This window comes from Dermochelys coriacea, chromosome 4 (assembly GCF_009764565.3).
Source record: "Dermochelys coriacea isolate rDerCor1 chromosome 4, rDerCor1.pri.v4, whole genome shotgun sequence".
Taxonomy (NCBI): domain Eukaryota; kingdom Metazoa; phylum Chordata; order Testudines; family Dermochelyidae; genus Dermochelys; species Dermochelys coriacea.
Window position 1 is genome coordinate 53,593,862 of NC_050071.1, and position 23,782 is coordinate 53,617,643.

The window sequence follows — 23,782 nt, forward strand, 5'->3', positions numbered from 1 at the left end:
CTGGCTTTGAGAACCACTGGCTTAGACAGCCTCCCACCTAGCATGCTAGCTTTGTGGATCACAGTCTCAGACTCCTATCTCTCCCCATTCATTGTATAGGAGCCTTGGCACCTAACTCAGGCTTTGAAGATCACAATGGTGTTCCTGCCATTTTCTAGGCACTGAAAAGTTCGGTGTTGTGATGCTTGGCATTGCAATGCTGAGGTCCCTTTGTGGATCCCAGTCCTGGTCCTCACCTTTAAGGCTTTCACAGTTTACTTCCCACTCTATCTGCTCCACAATCTTATTCTTATTTTGTCAGTTATCCCTTTGCACAGGGCCGGCTCCAGCTCTTTTTTGCCCCAAGCAGCAAAGAAAAACAAAAACAAAAACAAGCCTGGTTGAGCTGCCACCGAAGTGCTGCTGAAGAGGATGAGAGGGACTGCAGGCCTCGCCGCTGAATTGCCACAGAAGACCCGGACGCTATTGGCCGCCCCAGGCACCTCATTTCTTAGCTGATGCCTGGAGCCAGTCCTGTTTGCACCACCACCAAAGTGAGCATCCATGACCTATTTGCAAAAAGAAAAGGAGTACTTGTGGCACCTTAGAGACTAACAAATTTATTAGAGCATAAGCTTTCGTGAGCTACAGCTCACTTCATCGGATGAAGTGAGCTGTAGCTCACGAAAGCTTATGCTCTAATAAATTTGTTAGTCTCTAAGGTGCCACAAGTACTCCTTTTCTTTTTGCGAATACAGACTAACACGGCTGCTACTCTGAAACATGACCTATTTGTCAGCTTTCCCTCGAGCATCTTCTTGCTCTCTCCCATGTTCCTCATGTTTAGGATGCTACCCTAAAAAAATTAAAAAAAGTGATAAAATCCATGATACTTATGGAACACTACTAGCTGATAATGGCTATGAAAGCATTAAGCCAATCTCCTTATTTATCTCAATTAAGCAAACAACATAACCCTCTATAACTATAAATACAGTATACAGCTCATTTATGCAAAACATACTTGTATCACTATTACCCCATATTTCCCTTTTCTCCTCTATTTGGTTGGTTACCCACTGATTCCATTTCATATTAAATTAAGATTAGATTCCCTTGGGGACAGGAATTCTGTTTTAGTATATGTCTGTACAAAATGTGGCATACTATGGCCCTGATTTGATTCAAGCCTCTGTGAGCTGCTGCTGCTGCTACTACTACTACAAATACTAATAAAATGTTATGACTTCTAAAAATAAGCTAGTTTATCTGAGGCACTCACAAGTTATATGCTGCTTCTCATCTTCTCTTGGTACAACCTTCCTTTGTGCTTTTAGAAGTGTAATTTATTAAGAGAAGTAAATTATATATGTTGATTATTATTCATTAATACCCATGGGTGTGCTACACATCTTACAGCAACATATGAATGCAGCCTCTTTGATGCAGAGTTTGCACCCTAGTTTCCAACATGAAATATTATAGGAGGACAAATGAAGCTAAGGAAATAGGAGAAATACCCAGTTACAGTGACAATATTACATGACGACTTGGAATTGAAATGTACACATCACAAAGTTTAGTTGCTCCCATTTAATTTAACATTTAAATAGCATTTTTCATATTCCATGCCGTGAGCGGACACCTTTCTTAGCTTGCTCTCCAACAGTCCACATACAACACAGAATCCCCAGAACCTTGTTCCTGGAATCTGTTTTTTATTAATAGTAAAATAATATAAAGTTTAGTTCAAAACTTCACCCTAAGATTATCTATTCCTGAATTACTCCTCACTGCTCAGTTCAAACCAGGGCTTAAATTCTCATAGCATATTTCCTGAAGTTCCCCACACCCTTAGGGTGACCAGATGTCCCAGTTTTATAGAGACAGTCCCGATATTTGGGGCTTTTTAAAAGACGGTTACCATCTACCCCCGTCCCGATTTTTCACACTTGCTATCTGGTCACCCTCCACGTCCTCCTCATTCGAGGCTCCGGGCTTCAGGTGCAAGGCAGGGTTCTTGGGGCTCCAGCCCTGCAAGGTAGGGTGTGTGTGCGCGCGCGCGTGAGTCCATCCACCAATGCATTAGGGCCCAATGGGATGCGCCAGGGGTAACTGTGGACCTCCTGAAATTGGCTCTCTGAACCCCTATTCCTGGGATCTGGTTCTTATTAATAGTAAAATAATATAAAGTTTAGTTCAAAACTTCTCCTTAAGATTATCTATTCCTGAATTACTCCTACCTGACTGCTCAGTGATTAGAGCACACTCCTGAGAGATGCGGAAGACTCTTCTGCAAACAAAGGGGGGAATTGAACCTGGGTCGCCAAGTGTGTGTTCTAACAAAAGCACTAGATTAGAAGTTATAAGGTGAGCACTCCTGGATTTTGAATGGGGTTTGATCCAGTGAATGGGCTCTGAACACACCTACTGGCTCAAGTCTCACAGGCAAGATAGACATTCCTCAATCTGGTTTGGGAATCATGCTGGGGGTTAGGCAGAAGATTGGGCATATTCACTGGATGCCTCAGGCAGAAATTTAGAAATTTTCCACATGGCGTCAGGAAAGTGCTTCTGCCTCCTGCAAACTGTATTTTAGAATGTGCCAGCAGCGCAGTTAGAGCATTCTACAAATCACACCCCTCCAGAGCCCTTTGCTGGCATCATGTAGACAAGACCTTAGGCACCTACAGAACTTTTACCCTGAAAATGTAGGTGCCAAGTGAATTTAGGCACCTACAGCAATTGACAGCAACCAAGCAGGGGTTTTGTGGATCACAGTGGAGCCTAAAACTGGGATTTAGGTACCTAAATGTGGGGTTTGATACCTAATTACCTTCATGGATCTGGGCCTATTTTCCCAGGACTGAGCAAAGCAGAGTGCTTCAGTTCTGTTTATTACTTTAAAATGCTGGTGTGGGCTTTGGCAGTCATTTCTTCAACCTATTTGCCTTTTCAACATACTCAGAGCAATACAATATATTACTTGTGATCAGGGTAGTTGTATAAACAAATACTGAGTACATAAACTTCTTCTGGGTATTTGAGGTAATAGTTGTTTTGATTGGCAGTCACATCGCCCACGGAAAGGTTGGGGAAACGCCATCAAATCGCTAAAGGAAGCAGCTGGCTAATTAAATTAAAAACAACCATCTGACATTAGTAAAACACCACAATTTATTTTCCAAGTCCATGAAGGTGTTCAGCACCAGGAACATATAAAGAAGCCCAAAGCAACACCAGCCTCTGACACTTCATGACAACACTCCCAGTGGGCATGATACATTACTTTTCAGAGAAATGTCACAAATATAACATGCACTATTGGAATAAATAGTCAGAATAGCAGGATTGGTTTGTATTAATTGCAGATTACATTAATCTTTATTCTCAGGTACCCTTGGTTACTTAATTTGAAATGATCAAAGGCACCTAAGGGAGTTGGGCAGCTAACTTCCACTGAACATCAATGGAAGTTTGATTATCCCAACCTTCCTTTTCCATGCTGTCAGTATACTGACAATTAGTCTCTACATTAGAAAATGACAAATGGATATGGTTTGCCAATTTATCACCACCCATCCTGATAGTCACAACAGATCTGCATTTAATCACATGTACACTCCTGATAAAAACAAATGCTTTACAAAAATCACTTGATCTTGTGTAGTCTAGTTATAGTTTAGAAGGTTGGAAATTAATATGGCCTAGGGAGCCACTAGAAAGGCTGGGATTAGAACTCAGCTATTCCTGCCTCCTAACCTATTCTCAGGGCATGGCGACACGTGCAGATGTAGAGCACTGTGAGTTAAACCCACCTTCGTAGAGCGCAGTAGAGAAAGTGCTGCAGTCTGTCCACACTGACAGCGCACTGGCGTGGCCACATTTGCAGTAGCATTGGGAGCAGTGCATTATAGGCCGCTATCCCAGCATGCAAGTAACTGCAACGTGCTTTTCAAATGGGGGGTGAGCTGCCAGTGTGGACAGGGAGTGAGCTAGGATGCCCAGGGCTGCTTTACTGTGCTGTAACTCGCAAGTGCAGCCAAGCCCTCAGTCACAAAACTAAGCTGCTGGTTGCTGGGTTTGTTTTGCTTTTAGCAATAAAAATACCAGTCTTCTTTAATCTGTATTACAAGCATTTTACATTATTAATCAATTTGCTTGTCTCTGTTATGAAGCCATAAAAGTGAACATATCTAGGATGCGGTTGGGCAGATTAAGCTGAACACATTGAAGTGGACGATGTTATAATTTAAAACACATTAAATTTTAGTTTATTTTCAGATCCAGCTAGTAAAATTTATTATCATTTGTCCCCAGAAACTAATAAAACACCAAGACAACATACAGAGGAAAGTCTGGTGTAGGCTGTCAAAAATGCATTAGAAGGTTAGTTATTAAGGTTTACTCTGAAGCAAATAGTTACTCAGAGCATGTTGAATTATGATGATCACTTACTTAATAATGAATGCAGGGAATGGAGAAATGTGTTAAACTGTGGAAAATTAGGGTGTGACGTTTGGCGACTGGGCACATTTCAACTCTATTGCATCAACTGTTCCTTAAAATGTAAATATACCAATAGTAGCTAAGGTTTCACTGCCTGGCATAAAGTCAGAATTTACTGGCAAACATGCCCTCTTTATTTGCTCCATTCCTTTCAAGTCTCTCTCCTTAGCTTTTTGCCAATGGTGCCTTTAAATTTACTTCCTTTTGTCTATGTGAGAAAGTTGCACTGGTTTAACTTGATTTGGCTTTTTAATTGACATAGTTAAGCTAGAACAAAACTTGTGTGGACTCATTTTTATATGCGTGGCTTATTTTTCTTTAATTAAACTTCCTCTTAATCAGTTTAAGCTAAACTAAAATAAACCACTCATACCAAAATAAGAGTATGTATACTGCATTTTGCACAGATTTAACTATATCAATTTAAATTCACACCTTAAATTTTACTGGTGCAACTTTCTCGTGCAGACAAGCCCTCAGAACCATCTCCCTCTTTTGTGCATTATTAATTTGTCATTTTTCTTCAAATCCATTCTTTAAAAGCACACTTATGCTATAAGGCATTTCAACAAGGGTGAAACACTCCCTGAGTTTATATTGTCACCCAAAGTACTATATTGTCAGAACTGTTTTGTCTGCCTGCAGTACGTTGAAAGCTCCTTGCGGCTATGCAAAGCACGCTATCAGAGTTCAATAAATATTAATAATGTATCTAGCCATGTGGATTCCAATTTCTCGTGTTTCCAATCATTAATGACCTATTACTGATGCAGCAGACAACAGGACCATGTTTCCAGCAGCACTTCAAATACATGGACAAAATCTTGACATGATTTGTAGCAGCTTATTAGCTAATTTCAAAATAAGATATGGGACCATAAAGTAGAGTCACTTGTAACACACAGACCCATATAACCAAAAAGTCCAGTGATGGAATTATTTAAGGAAGGGAAGAGAAAGGATTTGTGAAGAGGGGATTCTTATATTTGATATCCCTCAAAATTCATTTTTACACAGAAAAGTATACCACATTTCCTGAAATCTCTCTGGAAAGGAACATGTCAGGATAATTATTTTTCAAGTAGCAGCCAGGAAGTCTAAGATACTTCTATTTAAAAAAATATTAACAAACAATAAATATTTTCAAAATAATAAAGAAAGTATTTATAGCCGTTTCCCTGTTATTTTATCTTACCCATCTACTTTTCATAGTGTAAGGGTATGTTGCACCATTACCAGCCTCAGACATTTTTTAAAATGTAATTTAAAGTGAATTATCAAAACTCTAATAGACATCAGCCATGCCAGGGCTGCATTGGTGAACTTCTTGGGTGACTGAAGACATTCAAGCACATCTGGGGCATCAACTACTAACCTACTGATTCACACTGTTTGTGTTTTATTATTACATTGGGTACTTCGATGATTAAGAACAAATCAAAAAAGTGTGTCTCTAGATTTTAAATTTTGGGGGAGAGTGCTTATTAGTTATGATTTTAATATCCAATTCCCATTCATATATATATATATATATATATATATATATATATATATAGGATTGACAGATGTTTTGGGAAAGCCAGCCCACCATAATTTCTTTATTTTGATCTAAGAAATCCAAAATGCTGAACGCTCTTAACATACATTTATACTTTACAAAACAAACCATCCAAAGCCTCATCACATCTCCTTCCTGCAACCTATCACATCTCATATGAATAACCATGCAGCAGACCAATAAAACTTAAAATCACCAGACAGTATACATCAGTTTATCCCATCATAAACTGCTTCAGCCCTCCACAGTGCTCCTTAAACAAGTAAACTTGGGAGCATGCCTGAAGCTCTATAGACTCAGGCCATTTTGGAATGGGGGGAGGGGAGGAATTCAGAGTACTCCAAAGGAAAAGCTCTCCTAATCCCGGAAAAATGCTCTGCTAGCAGCCATCTCCTCTATACCAAAGGGGGATGCAACTTGGGAAACTCTGAAGATTTCAGTGATGAAAGTGGAGAAACTTCAGTATGTCACTTTGTAATGTATGAAATTTTACTAGAACTAGCACCAGCAAAACTTAGAAAAGGCAATAAATGTGAGGAAGATGCTTCCATCTTAACAATATTTAATCTTGGAGAAAAATAATAAACTAGGGCTAGATACTGCAAACTCTTATTCATGTGAATAGTCCTTACTCACTGAAGTAGTCCTATTAGCTATTTCCTGGAATAAGAAATACTAGTGAGTTGGATTTGTAGGATCTAGCCCTTGTATTGTCCGAGTATCTCTCTTCTCATGAGTAACTAAAGTGGTTGTCTCACATTTTCAATGGCAATTTCACACATTTAGGTGTGAGCAGTATTACAGATAAGAAAGGTCAAGATGAATATTTGCCAAAATTTAGGATAATCAGAATGAATAAGATTATTCTGTGTGTGTGGCAGGTGTCTTTCAGATTCTCCTACTCTGAATGACTGCCACTAACATTAGTTTTTTTCACTGGGCAACAGTCACTGGAAGGGAAAAAAATCTGGTTTACTACAGATTAGATTCATGTTGGGGGTTATAGGTTTTTTTCCCCTGAAGGTGAAGAAACTTCTTAGTGTGCATTAGTTGCAAAGGGCCATAAGTGATCATGAAGGAGAGTATCATTTCTCTTTGCATTGAATTTATGGTAAGAGGTCAGGTTGGAAGATTGATCAGAACAAATTAAGAAAGGAAGCTAAAATTTTCAGAGAACCGAGACTGACACCACAGTATTGATTCCATTTGAGTAATTAGTAGTTTATACAAATAGCATCCCTGTGAAAGTAAGTAATCAATCAATCTTACCAGACTACACATTTGTTGCATTTCTGTAATGGATACAATAAAACTCCAACAAAAGGAAGTTTCATAATGAATGTTGTATTACATTAACTCTAAACCTCTTACTGAAATCATCAACACTGACAAATTACATAGATGTATAGATTACAGGGACAGAAGAGATTATCTTCTGACCATCTAGTCTGACCTCCTGTCTAACGTAGGACTTCCCTGATTTAATTATTGTTTGAACTAGTGCATATCTTTTAGGAAAAGCATCCAATCTTTATTTAAAAATTGCCAGTGATAAAAATCCACCACAATCATTGGTAAATTTTTCTAATAGTTAATTATTCTCACTTAAAAATGTGCACCTTATCTCCAAATTTGTCTCACTTCAGCTTCCACCCATTGGATCTTGTTCTATCTTGTTTGCTAGAATGAAGACGCTATTATAAATTTTATATAATCTATGTAGATACTTATAAACTGGGATAAATCACAACTTAACCTTCTCTTTGTTAAACTAAATAGATTTAACTTCTTGAGTCTATCACTATAAAATATGTTTTCCTTTAATCATTCATATGCCTCTTCTTTGAGCCCTCTCCAAATTATACATTCCAGCCCAGATCTCCAAAGGTATTTAGGTGTCATGACACTGAGCATCATGGTGCTGAGAAATTCACAGGAACAACATTGCAATTCACAAAGCCTGACTTAGGTGCCTAAGCTCCCATACAATGAATAGGGATGGATAAGTACCTTAGACGCTGATCCACAAAGCCAGCATGGTAGGTGGTTAGCTGTCTAAGCCAGCCAGCCAATGGGAGTGACTGACAAGAGGTGTGTGTGTGGTAAGCACCACCCCATCTCAGAGACAGAAGCCTAAATCCAAGCAGCAGCGAAGCACCTATCTCTATTTACAATCCACAAACCATGGGATAGGTAATTGGCTGGCCAAGTTGTGTGCAGGATCCAAAACAAAACCACAGGGAGAGATGAAGGTGGCATTCCTTTGTAATCTTTAGCCTAGTGGTTAGGATACTTGCCTGGGATGTGGAAGGCCCCTCATTCAAGTCCCGCTTCCTATTGAGTGGGAGAAAGAATTTGAACAGGGATCAGCCACCTCTTTGGTGAGTGCCCTAACCACTAGCTACAGAGCCATTTTAACTCTTTCATTGGCCCAATTATTTAAGTAAAGTGGAACATAAGAATGGCCACACGGGATCAGACCAAAGGTCCATATAGCCAAGTATCCTGTCTTCCAATAGCAGCCAATGCCAGAGGGAATGAACAGAACAGGTAATCATCAAGTGATCCATCCCATCAACCCATTCCTAGCTTCCGGCAAACAGAGGCTAGAGACACTATCCTTCATGAATTTATCTAGTTCTTTTTTGAACCCTGTTATAGTCTTGGCCTTCACAACATCCGCTGGCAAGGAGTTCCACAGGTTGACTGTGCATTGTGCGAAGAAATATTTCCTTTTGTTTGTTTTAAGAACTGCATTAATTGAGATTGAGGGAGACCCACCTCAGACTATTCCATAGCCTAGTAGTTAGGGCACTCACATGACAGGTGGCCAATCCCTGTTCATAACTTCCTTTCCCCTCACCCCCGGAGGAATGAGCACTGGAATTAGCCTACAGGAGTACCCTGTCCACTAGGCTAAATGATATAAGGGAGGTCCTCCTCACCCCACCTACAACTGTTTTGTGTGAATTTACCTGAGATATCCAATCTAGTAGGCAGCCTCTGAAAATGCCTACTGGATTAGGTCCCCAGCTGTGCATTCTGCAGCCAAACACCTATCTTTCCTTGTTGGCAAATCAGTTTGGGGCTTACATGGGAGGTCAGAGTCTGGATGCCTACCATGAGGCTGCAGTGCACATGCCCAGCAGCAAAAATTTAAGCGCTGAGTGGGTTTAGGCACCTAGAGTTTAGGTGGCAACCAGGTAGAAGTTTTGTGGATTGCAATAGTGAGTGAAAATGGGACTTAGTTGTCAGAATACCTTTGTGGACCACACCCATCCTTCCTGAATAGTGGACACCAGACTTAGACACCATATTCCAGTACCAGTCACACCGCTGCCAAATACAGAGGAAATATAACCTTCCTACCTGATATTACCATTTATACATCCAAAAACTGCACAGAAATTAATGCCCATGTAATGGTGTGGCACCCACCTCTCACAAGCACCCCCTTTTAATCAGATGTGTCTGCAGTTTTTCAGTATATAATGACCCCTGTCCGTGGTTTCACAGTGACTCGGCCCTTTGGCCAAGTCACATATACTGTATGTGAAACAGAACAAACCCTTCCAGGGAATACAGTCTTTAACTTGTCCCAGCCCTAGTATAGGGCCATATCCCCAGGGCTTTCTCTCTGGGGACAGTATCTTCCTGTGGCCCTCCCTGGGCTCATTCCTTATTCAGTCCCAGCAGTCAGCCAAAAGCTCCTTCTTTCCTCCCCTGCTCCCTACTCACACTGAGATGTCCATGGTCTGGCTGACTGAAAAAACAGCAGGAATACAGACCTCTCTCCTCCAGTTCCAGGCAGCAGCTGACTGACTCCGGCCCTGCAGCTCCTTTTATGCAAGTCTGCTGGCCCTGATTGGCTGCTTCCTGCAACCACTCTAGGCCACTTGGAGGACTTCTCTTCTGATCATCTCTGGGACAGGATATGGTAGGACCGTGAGGCCTCTAGGCCTAGTCCACCGCATCACACCCTAAATTACAGTAATTCAAGCATGAAGGATGAATGAGGGCACAAAAAGACATTGATTACATTGCAGAATAATGTGCATACATCGTATTGATTAAAGGGAACTAGGAAAGACCCACTGCCTTATGATTAGAGATAGTCAAAAATGTTTGACTGAAAAAAATTAAAAAAAGAAAGAAAACAGCCTTTTTTACAAATCATAGAATCATAGAATATCAGGGTTGGAAGGGACCTCAGGAGATCATCTAGTCCAACCCCCTGCTCAAAGCAGGACCAATCCCCAATTTTTGCCCCAGATCCCTAAACGGCCCGCTCAAGAATTGAACTCACAACCCTGAGTTTAGCAGGCCAATACTCAAACCACTAAGCTATCCCTCCCCCCATTTTCCATGAAAAATTCAGAAGTAAAAATTATCACTTTTTGCAAAAAATTGTGTCTAACATGTTTTCAATTTTTTATGGAATGCTATCAAAATATTACAGAGGTGGTTACACAGGTTTTTCATTTATTGAAAACCAGTTTTTCAAATTTGCAAAAAGCATTAAAAAAATAGGATCCATTTTGAACAGTTCAGAACAAAAAACATTTCAAAATTTTGCAGTTTGTCATGCAAATGCTTTTTTATTTTTCATCCATCTCCTATTGTAACATAGCCATACATTTTCCAAAGTTGTTTTCGTCAACACCTTTATGTCCAGCAGCTTGGAGCCTTGGGAAATCTCAACAGCAGCTTTGGAGATATACGTGAGTATTAAGAAATTAGAAACTAACAAAGAATGACACGAACGCTGAGGATTTTGTATATTTTTAATTGTGAAAATAGTTTTAAAATCCACAGCAAAGCAAACAAGGGAAGGGAGCATATCTAAAATCTATACCATAGGAAGACAGCTTAGATACCTCTCAACAAGCCCGGCTGAACTAAATTTCCCCAGCTAAGCATGCATATTTTAGAAGACAAAATTACATCTTTAATAAGTAGGAAATGTCATATTTAAAAAAAAAACCTAACAGAATAAAAAAAGAAGATCTGAACTATAAAACAGTGCATTCAAATAACCCATATGTTGTTCACACATTACCAAACTGCTGGTATATGATTTTATTTTTGCACAGATCTAGAAGGCTCTGATGAAAGAAGGTTTTCCTTTAAGAGTTGTCTGTTGTCACACTTTGGGTGCAATTCAGATCAGTGAGAGGTTTTGTCATCGCTATACTGTGGACACAGGCCCTTGCGAAGTCCTGTAATCCATTTAAAACTCATACAGTCCCACATCACTAATAAAAGCAGATTTTTTCGGAGCATTATCTGAAGAATTTTCTAGTATCCTTTAAATAAAAAAAAACTGCTATAGTTAACTTTTCTTAAGATATCCAGCATATCATCAATTCTAGGCATAGGATAAGCATCTGGCACCATGACAGCACTGAGTTTCCTATACTCAACCGAAAACCTTACAGTGTTGTCTGTCTTAGTAACAAAGACCACAGGTGATGCCCAAGAGCAGTCAAACTTTGTAATCACTCCCAGGTCCAACATGCTCTTCATCTCTGTGCAAGTTTGCTCTTGTACCTTGCCAGTGGTACAGTAGGCCCTGCTGGGAAGTGGCTGTGATCCTACAGTAATGATCTTATGAGTCAGTAAGTGAGTCTTCCCTGGCTTGTTAGAAAACACTTGTCTGTATGCTTGAAGTACAGATAACACCTCTGCTTTCTGAACTTATAGTAACTCACTGTAGTTATTGAGGCTTTTCCAGAGATGAGCCAGTTTGGCATTCAGCCATCAAATCAATGAAGTTTGCCTCAGTTTCCCCCTCTACACAACATATTATGTTTACCATGGCTTCTCTCTTGTGATCAACTTTAAATCTGTTTACATGCACCATCTGCATGGCAGCATTACTGTGAGGTCTTTTGCATGTGTACATTCAGTTACCTCTTCTATCATTTCAAAAGGTCCCATCCATGAGTTTTGCATTTTTTTCAGGGATAAGTAACAACACTAAGTCTCCTACTTCAAAGAGCATTTACAAATATATTGGTCATGCCATACCACAGGGACAGTCAGGCCAAACAAAAGATGACTCTGAACCACTTCCAGCATGTCCTTTAACTCTTGCTTGGACCTTTGTACATATTCAGTTATAGGCTACCTTTCTGTCTCAGTATCTCCTTCCCAACAGTCTCTGGTAAGAGCTAGAAGTCCCCTCACTTTCCCTCTGTATAGAAGATCAAATGGGCCAAACTACAGATTCTTGGGGCAATTCCTTATTAACAACGAATAGTGTAACATTTCGTCCTAATCTTAGTCCCACCTGCGGGCATACATCCTCAGAATTGATTTCAGTGTCCCACTGAACCTCTCCACCACACCATTTGTCTCTAGGTGATATGGGGCAGCTTTTAGTTGTTTTATCCCACACACAACTTCCATAAGTCACTGAATAGCGGAGACATGAAATATGACTAATGATCTGATCAAATATTTTTAAGAAAACCCACTCTGCTAAAAATAATGAAAAGGGCTTTTTACCACAGAAACAGGCTTTATGTCAACAGAGCAACTGCTTTGGGATATCGATGGCAAAATCCATTACCACTAGGATATATTTCTTCCCCCTTTGGTGGGGTGTAGCATAGGACCCACAATGCCCATTGCTACCCTATAAAACACCTCTCGTATTGCAGGCAAAAGGCAAAGAGGAACTTTCTGCAGTCCTGCAGGTCTTTTTTGATATAATTCACAATACCTACAATAATCTTTCCCCTCATTCTGTACCCTGGCCAGTAAATTTTTTTTAAAAACGGCTCATAGATTTTCATGGCTCTAAGTGACCAGTAAAAGGAAAATCATGTGTTAGCAAGATTAATTCCCCACAGTGCTGGGCAGGCACAATCAGCCACTTGTAAGGTTTCCCAGCGATTTTACTTTTCCACCATGAGCTTACTTGTACATTCTCCATTTCTCCTCACTGGGGTTCCCTTGGTTCATCTGCAAAATGCTAGCAGCTGACAACTGAGACAGATTCTTCAGTAGCAGGGATTAATTCCCCCTCCCCCAGTCTCAGAGGATTCTACTTTCCTTTGCTATGCAGGAACTGGCTTCAATGCCTCCCACATCTGAAAGCACTTTGCTTCCTCTTGCCCAGCTGGGGCTGTCCCCTGCTCACAAAGCTGCTCCTTTGTCTGCACAATTCTCTTCTATGGGTTACAGAGGTACAGCTATTTAATATTTCTCTAATGCCAGCTCTACCTCCTGGTCAGGTAACATGCCAGTTTTTCTGAATATGCTTTCCTTGACCTGAGAAATTTGTACTCCAATGTCCCTTGAGGCTACCCATTCCTTGCAATTCATATTGGCAACCTTGATAAACTCCAGGTCCACTTCCTCAGGCTCAGGCCTCACAAAATTAATCAGCGGCCCCTCATGTTCCTCTATGTTAATGAAAGTTGCATTAACCTGCGTTGGAGGGGTGTGAGCTTAGTTTATCTTAGGGCACTTATTTCTCATGTGCTCAGTGGAGTTACATTGGTGGTACCTCCTTGGACCATTCTCCTGTACAGGTTGTGTATGATGGGGATTTCCAGCAGAGGAATGATTCTGGGGAGGTGAGCACCTGGGCTCCCAACCACTCTCTTTCTTCCCAGTGGTAAGACACGGTCCTCCCCTATACACCAGGCTTCTGCCCCTCCTTCAGTGTCTTGTGCTTATTAGACATTTGGGCTTGTACAAAGGAATCAGGAGGCAGGATGGCAACTTCCTGTAGAGAATTTAAAGATTTATTCTATATTACATCTCGGAACACATACTTAGAAAATGCTCTTGAGCAAAGAGATCAAACAATTGGTAATACTTTTCCCTTTTTCTTGTTGGGCCACACATTTTCTAGACATATTGACTCATGCCAGCACTTTTCCTGAGATTTGTGAATTTCAGCTGTACAAATCAGGGTTAATTTGAAAGCTTTGCAAGGCAGATTTTTAAAATTCAGAATATTTCAAAGTTTTTTAAGATAGCATTTCATTAAATATGTTTTATGCTTTACCACACAACTTTGCAATCAGGGGACTCTTATCTTCTGGAACTTTATGAACCTCACATAACCTTTCAAAAGTGAAAAAATATTCTTCAATATAATCTGCTTCTTTTTTGTATGCAGGGCACAACCTGTCCCTCCTGGGTGTGCCTTGGATGGAGGGAGTACCTGGGGACGGTAGGATCTGCCCGTTTGCCCATTATGCTCTGGGCAATGTTGCCTTTCTGCCTCCCATTCCTTGGCTCTCATGTTTGTTTCCCCACTTTTGGTGTCCAGGTACTTTGTCTTTCTACCCAGACAACCATTTTTATGGTTCACGCTCATCTCTTAATTTGTCATTCCCCAGCCTGGCCAGCAATAATGTTATAGTTGCTTCACTGATGCTCATGTTTATGCTTTACTTTTGTTCTATTTCCCTTATCTGAAATAAACAAACTGAAAATAATAAAATGGTAACCTTTCTTTTGACAGTTCCTTGTCTTCACAATTAGGAATCACTTAAACAGTTACATGAGTGCTTAAAGTGTAAATCTCAGTTAAAATAGCAAGATGTTTAAATCCTGCATAATTATGCCACTGTCACATTTAGGGGTGCAATTCAGACCAGTGAGATGTTGTGTCATCACCTGTATTAAAATGCTATTAGTGGCTTCCAACCTTCATGCACTCCATGTTCTGTAAATTGTACTACTCCGATTCACCTGCTTTGAATCCAACAGCCTGCCAGAAGTTATCCCAGACACACTCTTGTCTTTATCAGACTTGGTGAATGTTAACAGGTGACCCCAACTCACCTCCAGTCCTGAGCTTTCTTGAACTCATGTGCTCTGCAATGTCCATCCCTCTCCGGCAACATTCAGAGGCATAAAAGGTCTATTTGATCCTTTAAAGAGACAAAACCCAACAACTTGCCACATTAACTGGAGTTAACATACACTTTAAAGCAAACACAGAACTTGGCTGGGTTAGATCAGGGATCTCAAACTCAAATCACCATGAGGGCCACCTGAAGACTAGTGGACCCCTTTACACAGGTCTGCAAACGTACTTCGTAATTTCAGTCAGGTAGCATTCTTTCTCACTTATGCTTCTTTATCAGCACTATATTCTGCAACTGGAACGTAAGGTCTTGTCTAACTCCCACTGAAAACAATGGAAAGAATGTCATTGACTTCAATGGGAGTTGGATAAGACTCATAATCAAAAGTTTTGTTGATGATGCACAAACCAGAACAACATACAGCTCATGCTCACCCTCCCTGCTCCTATTCCAACCCCATCCCCAAATCCCATCCCCGCCTCTTCTCTGCCTCCTCCCCTGAGTGTGCCGCATCCCTGCTCCTCCCCCTCCCTCCTGGAAAATCCTAAATGCTGCCAAATGGCTGTTCGGGGGTGGGAAGCACTGGGAGGTAGGTGGAGGAGCGGGGACATGGCGCACTCGGGGGGAAGAGCAGAGGGGGGAAAGTCAGCGCCTATGGCGGGCCGCAGGAAATAGCTCCACAGGCCTGCTGCATGTTTCAGATCCCTGGGTTAGATTAAAAGTAAAACTAGTTTACTAACAAAAGAAGACAGGATTTTAAGTGAGTTCAAGTATAAGAGATAAAGTTAGAAATGGTTACAAGCAAATAAAAGGTGAACACACACATTAGTAAAGGTCTAAAACTTAATCTAGCAAGGTACAGGCTTTGTTCAAGATGGCTTTCCCAATTAAGTCTTCAGGCAAAATAGTGTCTGACTCCTTCTTCCCTCTCCTCGGGATCTCCTCCAGCAGCCCAAAGTGCAGGTTCCTTTGTTTTCTTAGATGAAAGACATACCTTGGGGTATTCTGCCCTTTCCTTTCTAGAATAGTATGGATTCTTCTAGTTACCCCTTAAAGTAAAGTTTATTCAAGCAACGTGGAAGATGACATGGACTCTGGTGGTGAAGGAAGCTCCATGTTCTTTCTTCCTGCACTAGTGTTTGCTAAAATGTATATTGTTTTGTTTCTTGCCATCTCCACTCTTCCCTCCCCATTAGTTTGATTGTTCCGTTTACTGTTTATGTGTAAACTGAGGTAAACCCACACTCCTTTGTTTAGGATAGAGCTGTTTAACATTTTTACTGTCTGGTTTTGAACAAGTGCTAGTAACATCATTCCAAGTAATTCATAATTTTACATATACTGTTGATATTGTCAGCCATGATACTTTTAACCAGTAAGTTATTAGTTTTCAGATGATACCTCACAAGGCATATTTTGTGCACAGATTATTACAATAGTGTGTAAGGCAGGGGTGGACAAACTTTGTGGCCCTAGGGCCACATTGGAGTTGCAAAACTGCATGGAGGGCCGGTAAGGAAGGCTGTCCCTCCCCAAACAGCCTGGCCCCCACCACCTATCGGCCCTCACTGCCCCCCCTCCCTGACCCATCCAACCCCCACTGATCCTTGTCCCCTGACCACCCCCTCATGGGACCCTCCACCCTAACCGCCCCCCCCAGGACCCCACCCCCTATCCAACTCCCCTTGCTCCCTGTCCCGACTGCCCTGACCCCATCCACACCCCTGCCCCCTGACAGGCCCCCGGGACTCCCACGCCTATCCAACCTCCCTGTTCCCCATCCCCTGACTGCCCTCCCGAACCTCCACCCCATCCAACTGCCCTTTGCCCCCCATCCCCTGACCGCCCCGAACCTCCACCCCATCCAACTGCTCCCTGTCCCCTGATTGCCCCCCGGGACCTCCTGCCCCTTATCCAACCTCCCCCACCCCCTTACCATGCCGCTCAGAGCAGCCAGACTTGCTCATTGGAAAGCCTGGGAGGTGGGCAGGCACAAGCCGTGCTACCAGCATGGCTGAGGGGGTGGGGCCAGCGGCTAGCCTCCCTGGCCGGGAGCTCAAGAGCCGGGCAGGATGGTACTGCAGGCTGGATGTGGCCCACAGGCCGTAGTTTGCCCAACTCTGGTGTAAGATGTGAATACAGGGGTGCATACTGTTACAGAGTTCCACACTCTTGGAACACTCCTGCTGCAACCTTCGAGAAAGCTCCAGTCAGAAACAGGGGTGCTTGGGTTACAAACATGTTGTCTTGCAGAAATCTGTGCTTGGGCTAGAGAACATAAGGAGCCAGAGACCCTTAATTCCTTCCGAGCACTTTGCATCTTGTCTGAACCTCCTCTCCCCACGCTTCCGAAAATTAAAATTCAAAGGGTGAAATTTTGGCCCTACTGAAGTCAAGGGCAAAAATCCCACTGATTTATCCCATGTACGAGTCTGGTATTTCAGTTCAAACACAATTAAAAAAAATATCTATTTTACAAGTGGGCACCAACTAATAATTCTTCTATTTAATTATCTATGACAGCACTATCATGCCATAACACAACTAGGCAAGCAAACATCCTGAACAGCAAACAGCATCATGGGAAATACAAGCCCCAGAACACACTCTGACCTACTTTCATGCTGTAGCACTTCAAAATAACAAGGGATATTGTGAAAGAGAGTAAATTCATTTAAGAGGTTACACTGTAAAACAGGTTAAAAGGGTCTAGCATAAAACCCAGCTGCTACCTCTTAACATGGCCCTCTTATCTATTAACTTTCACCCCACCTTTTTAATATTTTTTGAATGCATGATCATTTGACTGCACATTCAACTCAAACATCACATTCTTTTGGAGTGCATTATGCCCTTAAGAAAATAAGAAACTTTAATTAGAGAGAATGCCAAACTTGCTGGGTCACCTCTGATATGATCTGGAAAAGAGAAACCAACAGTCCTGCCTGACAACCTTTGATATTATACGAACAGTATAGGAACAAATTCTTTTTCCTGCATTTCAAGAGATATTAGAACATGGCCAAGCAAGTCAGTTTGCCCTCTTATAATTCCAGTTTTGTGTCCAATTCAAAGCAACTGAAATTCCTGTTACTCTCCTCACAGGAGCAACACAACCTATGAAAGTGTGCATTTCTACTATGGTTTCCATTAGAAAGTGTGCAATACTCAGGCTGAGCCCTATCTCAGGTGGTAGCAGGTTCCTATAGCTAGCCCAAGTGAGTTTAGACCTCTTTTCTGTCAAATATAGCTGTTATGATGCAAATATATTGACAGATGGTTCTTCAGGTATGTAGCTTGAAACTATTTTTAGATATTTAAAAATAAGTACCATAATCTTGAAATGGATCTGGTAATAGCAGTGTAGTAACAAACAGTACTGGAGCCCTGCAGAAATGCAACTGAGGTTACCCATTCTATCTCTGCAGTTTTGGAGCATGATGCATCACAATGCTCTGTCCTTACAATTGGTAGCACCACTCCAAGGAAAAGGGTAGGATCAGGCTGCCATACTGTTGTTACTGGACATAGCTATTGCAAATTCTTCCTTGAGCTGTAGGGAATGGCGTGGCTTTCCCATCACCTCTGGATTCTAGAGCCTGGCCAGTGGGGCAAGGGATAGCTCAGTGGTTTGAGCTTTGGCCTGATAACCCCAGGGTTGTGAGTTCAATCCTTGAGGGGGCCATTTACGGATCTGGGGCAAAAATTGGTGTTGGTCCTGCTTTGAGCAGGGGGTTGGACTAGATGACCTTCTGAGGTCCCTTCCAACCCTGATATTCTATGATTAGAGCTCCTCAACTAACCCTGACTCCACTACACTGCTGGTCTGGTGCTGCTCCTCAGCAGGGCCCAGAGCTATCATGCAGAGATGAGCGTGTGGTCTGTGGCTTTTTGCAATAAGGAGCAGCAGCTGCCATTAGCTAAAAGTGCAGAGTCATGTCCCCTCTAAACTGTACAAAACAATAGACTATCTGGTTGTTAAGGAAGAACAACAGATCTACAGACAAACATTAAGGTGTGTAAAAAAAATCTTTGCAAGATAAGCATTTCTGCCAAACAGAGTGTTATCAACAGTTTCAACTGGAGGAAAAAAAAAATCTATAAATCCCCTTTTAAACCTCCAGTTGTTTCCGTCTGTTGCGTAACTAGTTTCAGAGCATTTGAATGGATTCTTGTGTGTAGGGAGTAATGTGCTAGGATTGATTAAAGAATTGTTTCATAATACTTAGTAAAAATAATTGGTTACGGTACAGATAAGCAGGACCTAAGTTTAACTATATAAACTGGGTCCCAAAAAGAAGTTATTTGAAACCTAACTCCAGGACATAGCCCAAGATCAAAGCTGCCAGAACCCTCATATCCTGCCAACTATATTGGACATAGCCCACATGACCCAATCCTGACTGGGCACCAGGAAAAGTTCATCTGCCATATTGGGAGTGGTGAGCATTGTACGTTTAGCATGTGTATTCTGCTGATCAATTGCTAATAAATACAAGTTAAGGATATTACTGTGTAAAGACTCTTTCACTGGGAAAAGGTCCTGCCAACCCACAGAGGGACTGCTCTTGGTTGGGGGGGCACCCAGGGCACTGCTGCTGCTTGGGCATTCCACGTGGCCAGCAGCACCAGCCGTTGCCCAGGTGGTCCCCACGGCCAGCTGCCAGGGGCCGCCAAGCAGCGGCTGCTTTGGCCGCCCCCAGGACCACTGACTGGCTGTTGCTCTGGCTGCCGGGGTCTGCCTGAGCAGTAGCTGGTGTGGCTGGCCTTGGGGCCACTTCAGCAATGGCCAGTGCGGCTGACTGCAGGGCCACCTGACCACCTGTCTATAGGGCCGCTCCAGCAGCGGCCAGTGTGGCTATCCCTGGGGCTGCCTGAACAGCAGGCCCCAGAGCCAGCTGCTTGGGTAGACCTGAGGTCAGCCACATGGGCTGCTGCAGAAGTAATGGAAAGTCATGGAATCCATGACTTCCATAATCTCCCTGACAGACATGCAGCTTTACCTAACACCACTGAATTTCATCTGTCATTTTGTCACTGTGTTGTGAGATCCCTTTGTAACTCTTCACACAAAGCTTTGGACTTACTATATTGAGTAATTTTGTATTGTCTGCAAATTTTACCCTCACTCTTCACCTTCTTCTCCACATCATTTACAAATATGCTGAACAGCACAGGTCCCAGTATCAATCCTTGGGGAACCCTGATATTTACCTCTCTTCATTGTGAAAATGACCATTTAATCCTTCCCTTTCTTTCCTATCTTTTAACCAATTACTGATCCATGAGAGGACCATCCCTTTTATCTCATGGGAGGTGTGACATACTGAGGGTGGGGTTGATGGAGCATGGTTCAGGGAAGGGGGAAGAGCAAAGAATCTGAGGGGGCTGATGGACATAGAGGGGACAGTGCAGCATTATCATCATCATAAGCATACCCTGAGGTTCAGAAAATGACAAGGCCAAGTTGCCCGAGCATAATTTTTCAAGGTGCCAGAGGGTAACTGCATCCTATATTTCACATGCCTGAGTACTCTGGCAGCACTACAGACCTGGGTAATAGATAAGCAACCAATGAGGGACACCAAGTCTTTGGGATAATGCATTTACAGTAATTTGCCCTACCTACTAGGCAGCTGCTTTTTGATAGACCAGTTGCTGTATTTACTGCAATTTCAGGCTCAGCCCTGCATATAGCATACTTCTAGCTTTCATGTGGCCAAACACAGGTCACTATAAGTGTGTGTGTCCTACAGTGAGAGATGTAAGCCACAGGATAACATATGTTATGTATCTGCCTCTGTGCCTGACTTAAAGGATGCAAATTTATTACAGTCCCCACCTATGCACATAACAACTACAGATCAGCAGGTTACAGGGACGCAATCTTCAAGTCAGCCCAAGCTGAAAAAAATAATTTCTCGTTAGTTTTGCTACCTTGGCTTCTATCTATTTTAAATTAATCAAATGCACCCGAGCTCTTTATATACACTTTCTTTTAATGCTACTGTTGGGAAAAAAAAAAAAAAAGACAAACCTTTTCCCCCTCTGCCTACCAACATCTGGTCTACATTGAAGAGTTCTATCAGCTTGTGATATAGTAGAAAACCCCCTCACCCTTGGCTGACACAGCTATGCTGACAACTCCCCTGTACAGACACAGATGGAAGAGCACTTAGGAAGACTGTAAAAAGAAAAGGAGGACTTGTGGCACCTTAGAGACTAACACATTTATTAGAGCATAAGCTTTCGTGAGCTACAGCTCACTTCATCCGATGAAGTGAACTGTAGCTCACGAAAGCTTATGCTCAAATAAATGTAAAGGAGTACTTGTGGCACCTTAGAGACTAACAAATTTATTAGAGCATAAGCTTTCGTGAGCTACAGATGCATCCGATGAAGTGAGCTGTAGCTCACGAAAGCTTATGCTCTAATAAATTTGTTAGTCTCTAAGGTGCCACAAGTACTCCTTTTCTTTTTGCGAATACAGACTAACACGGCTGCTACTCTGAAACATCAAATAAATGTGTTAGTCTCTACGGTGCCACAAGTCCTCCTTTTCTTTTTGCGAATACAGACTAACACGGCTGCTACTCTGAAACCTAGGAAGACTGTGTTTCTACACCCTTCCCTGTCTGTGCACGCTGTGCCTACAGGGCAGGGCTTTGTTGAGATGTTTGTCAGCTATTCTGCTTTTCTCACACAGATTCTTCATTTTTTCAGACCTAGGACAGGAGGGAGAGCCTTATAATGAATCTCAATCAAACACAGCAGAGCCAGCCTGACCCTAGGAACAGCAGGATGGTGGTAGACAGAGGGAAGAGGTTTCTGGTCCTTTTTGGACTGTCTGCTGCTTATGACTCGGCCGGCTAGACACGGTCACGTGCTTGTAAACGTCACGACGCCTGGCTCTGCCCATCTCCAGCTAGGACACACCAGGCGGAGTCTGCCGGGGGAGCAGGAACAAGTGCCCATCGCAAGCCGCTATCACCTACCCTACCTCCCAATGAGCCAGGGCTGAGCGGCCCGGCGACTGCAGCGCGGCCCAAGCGCTCTGCTCCACAGCGCTGAGGAGGCGAGTTCCGCAGGCAGAGAAGGAAGCAGCGCCCGCCGGGCACGAGTCCCCCTCACGCCTCAGGAACCCGACAACTAACTGCTGCCCGACACCACCTGGGGCTGCGGAACTAGCGCAGGGAGGGGGGAGCGGGCTACGCGCCCCTCGTCGCTGTCCCTGCTCGCTGAACGGTTCGTGCCGGCCGGGGCTTGGCGGGGTCTGGAGGCTGCAGCGGGCGCCCAAGCACCGCTGCTCTACCTGGACGGCGTGGAGCGAGGAATCGGCGTCCCGCCTCCCTCCCCGGCCCGCTGAGGTCGTCCCCCTGGTTAGGCACGCGACACGCTAGCCGAGGGGCGGGGCACTTCAGCGAACGGCGGTTTGACTGGCCCTTACCCCGCCACCCCATCAATCACTTCCGGGTCAGCCGGGGGCCGCTTTCCTCCCGGGGGTCGCAAGAGTCAGGGGGCGAGGCCGGAGCCAGCCCCACTCGCTGCTTGGGACGATGTGAGCGGTGCCCTGTCCTGCTGGCGGTACCGGGCGCGGGGGTAGAGCTGTTGCCCCGCCCGGGAGGCGGTAGGCGACTGGTCCAGCGGGGCGTCCCCCGCTAGGACCCGCCATCCACCTGCTCCCCGCTGACCGGCTGGGGGCAGCAGCTGGCCCTGGGCCAACCCCCTCCCCTCCTTTCAGCGGACATCGGGCGTTGTGCGCCCCCCGCGACAGCTGTCCGGATGAGCGACATAGCAACAGCCTCGCTTTCGATGGGCCTCTCTGCCCCTCCCCCAGCCCATGCGCATCTTCCTGGGTGGGCATGGCCGGCCCCCACCCCCCACCCCGGGCTGCGGCTAGGAGGGCTGCGGGGCAGCGGGGAGGTGTTTGGGCAGAGCCGGAAGAGGAAGCTGAGGCAGTGCCTGGCAGCCTGTGTCCTGCTCTGGCAGGGCTTCCAGCCCCCGCGTAAGCCTTGGCATTGACCCTCCCCAACTGCCTGCTCTTCCCCGTGGCTCTGGTACAAAGCATCTCTCCTTCTTTACCCTTTGCGGCTAAGGGAGGACGCAGCCTTTCATTTCTGACAGACGAAGGCCACGTGAGAGGGAGCAGATATTACCATCGTTAGCAGGAGCTAGCAGCCCAGACAGATTGTACAATTTTTTTCTGTAGTGTCAGACAATGAATGTCCAGTGATCAGTTGTCACTCTCTTTGTACAGAAAATGTTTGTGTACTTATGGGGATACCTGTATAGTAACTTCTTCCGGTTTTGGCTGAAATGGATCTTGAGGCAGCTCACTGGAAAATGTGAATTACAGCGTATCTGTGGTGGCTCAAAAGAAGGTTCACAACGGACGCTAGAGATAGGTAATAAAGGATGTAATCTTTTTAAAAGTACATTAGAGCTTGCAACTGGTCAGCCAGTTCCTCTTGCAATTAGGTTTGGTAACAGTAAATCTGTGTCACAGCAGTTTGAAGGCATACCTAAAACGTTGGTTTCACATCAGGTCCCACTGGGGAAAAAGGTCTAAATCATCGATACTGCACTCCTATTGGCAGATTCAAGGGTTACATGAGCCCTAGATTCCTCTCCTATGTTCATTGCTGGAATTCAGAGTAGCAGCCGTGTTAGTCTGTATTCGCAAAAAGAAAAGGAGGACTTGTGGCACCTTAGAGACTAACCAATTTATTTGAGCATAAGCTTTCGTGAGCTACAGCACATCTGATGAAGTGAGCTGTAGCTCACGAAAGCTTATGCTCAAATAAATTGGTTAGTCTCTAAGGTGCCACAAGTACTCCTTTTCTTATTGCTGGAATTGGCAACTATAGGTCTTCAAGAAGCATTTTGACAAAGCATTGTGAGA

At 43.5% G+C, this 23,782-nt stretch overlaps 1 protein-coding gene and 1 long non-coding RNA gene across 12 annotated transcripts in view; one reads left to right on the top strand and one right to left on the bottom strand.

Moving 5' to 3' along the window:
- On the bottom strand, positions 1-22,254 carry LOC119855049. 7 transcript variants are annotated; one of them, XR_006280660.1, is made up of 4 exons: positions 14,855-16,434; positions 13,641-13,784; positions 768-835; positions 1-548 (listed from the first exon to the last, which is right to left on the bottom strand). It is a non-coding gene; the product is annotated as an uncharacterized LOC119855049 (long non-coding RNA). The 7 variants fall into 7 exon arrangements; XR_006280659.1 differs by lacking the exons at positions 1-548; positions 768-835 and adding an exon at positions 22,193-22,254 and having other exon boundaries at positions 10,817-13,784; positions 14,855-14,943; XR_006280662.1 differs by lacking the exons at positions 1-548; positions 768-835 and adding an exon at positions 22,051-22,174 and having other exon boundaries at positions 10,817-13,784; positions 14,855-14,943.
- Positions 21,810-23,782, top strand: part of ELMOD2 (ELMO domain containing 2) — an 18,528-nt gene continuing 16,555 nt past the window's right edge. Inside the window, exons 1-2 of one of the 5 annotated variants that reach the window (XM_043512834.1) lie at positions 21,810-21,847; positions 23,138-23,285. In XM_043512834.1, the coding sequence (XP_043368769.1) occupies positions 23,141-23,285 (145 nt within the window). In that variant the 5' untranslated portion in view covers positions 21,810-21,847; positions 23,138-23,140. The other 4 variants (XM_043512835.1, XM_038400432.2, XM_038400434.2 and 1 more) reach the window with 4 other exon arrangements.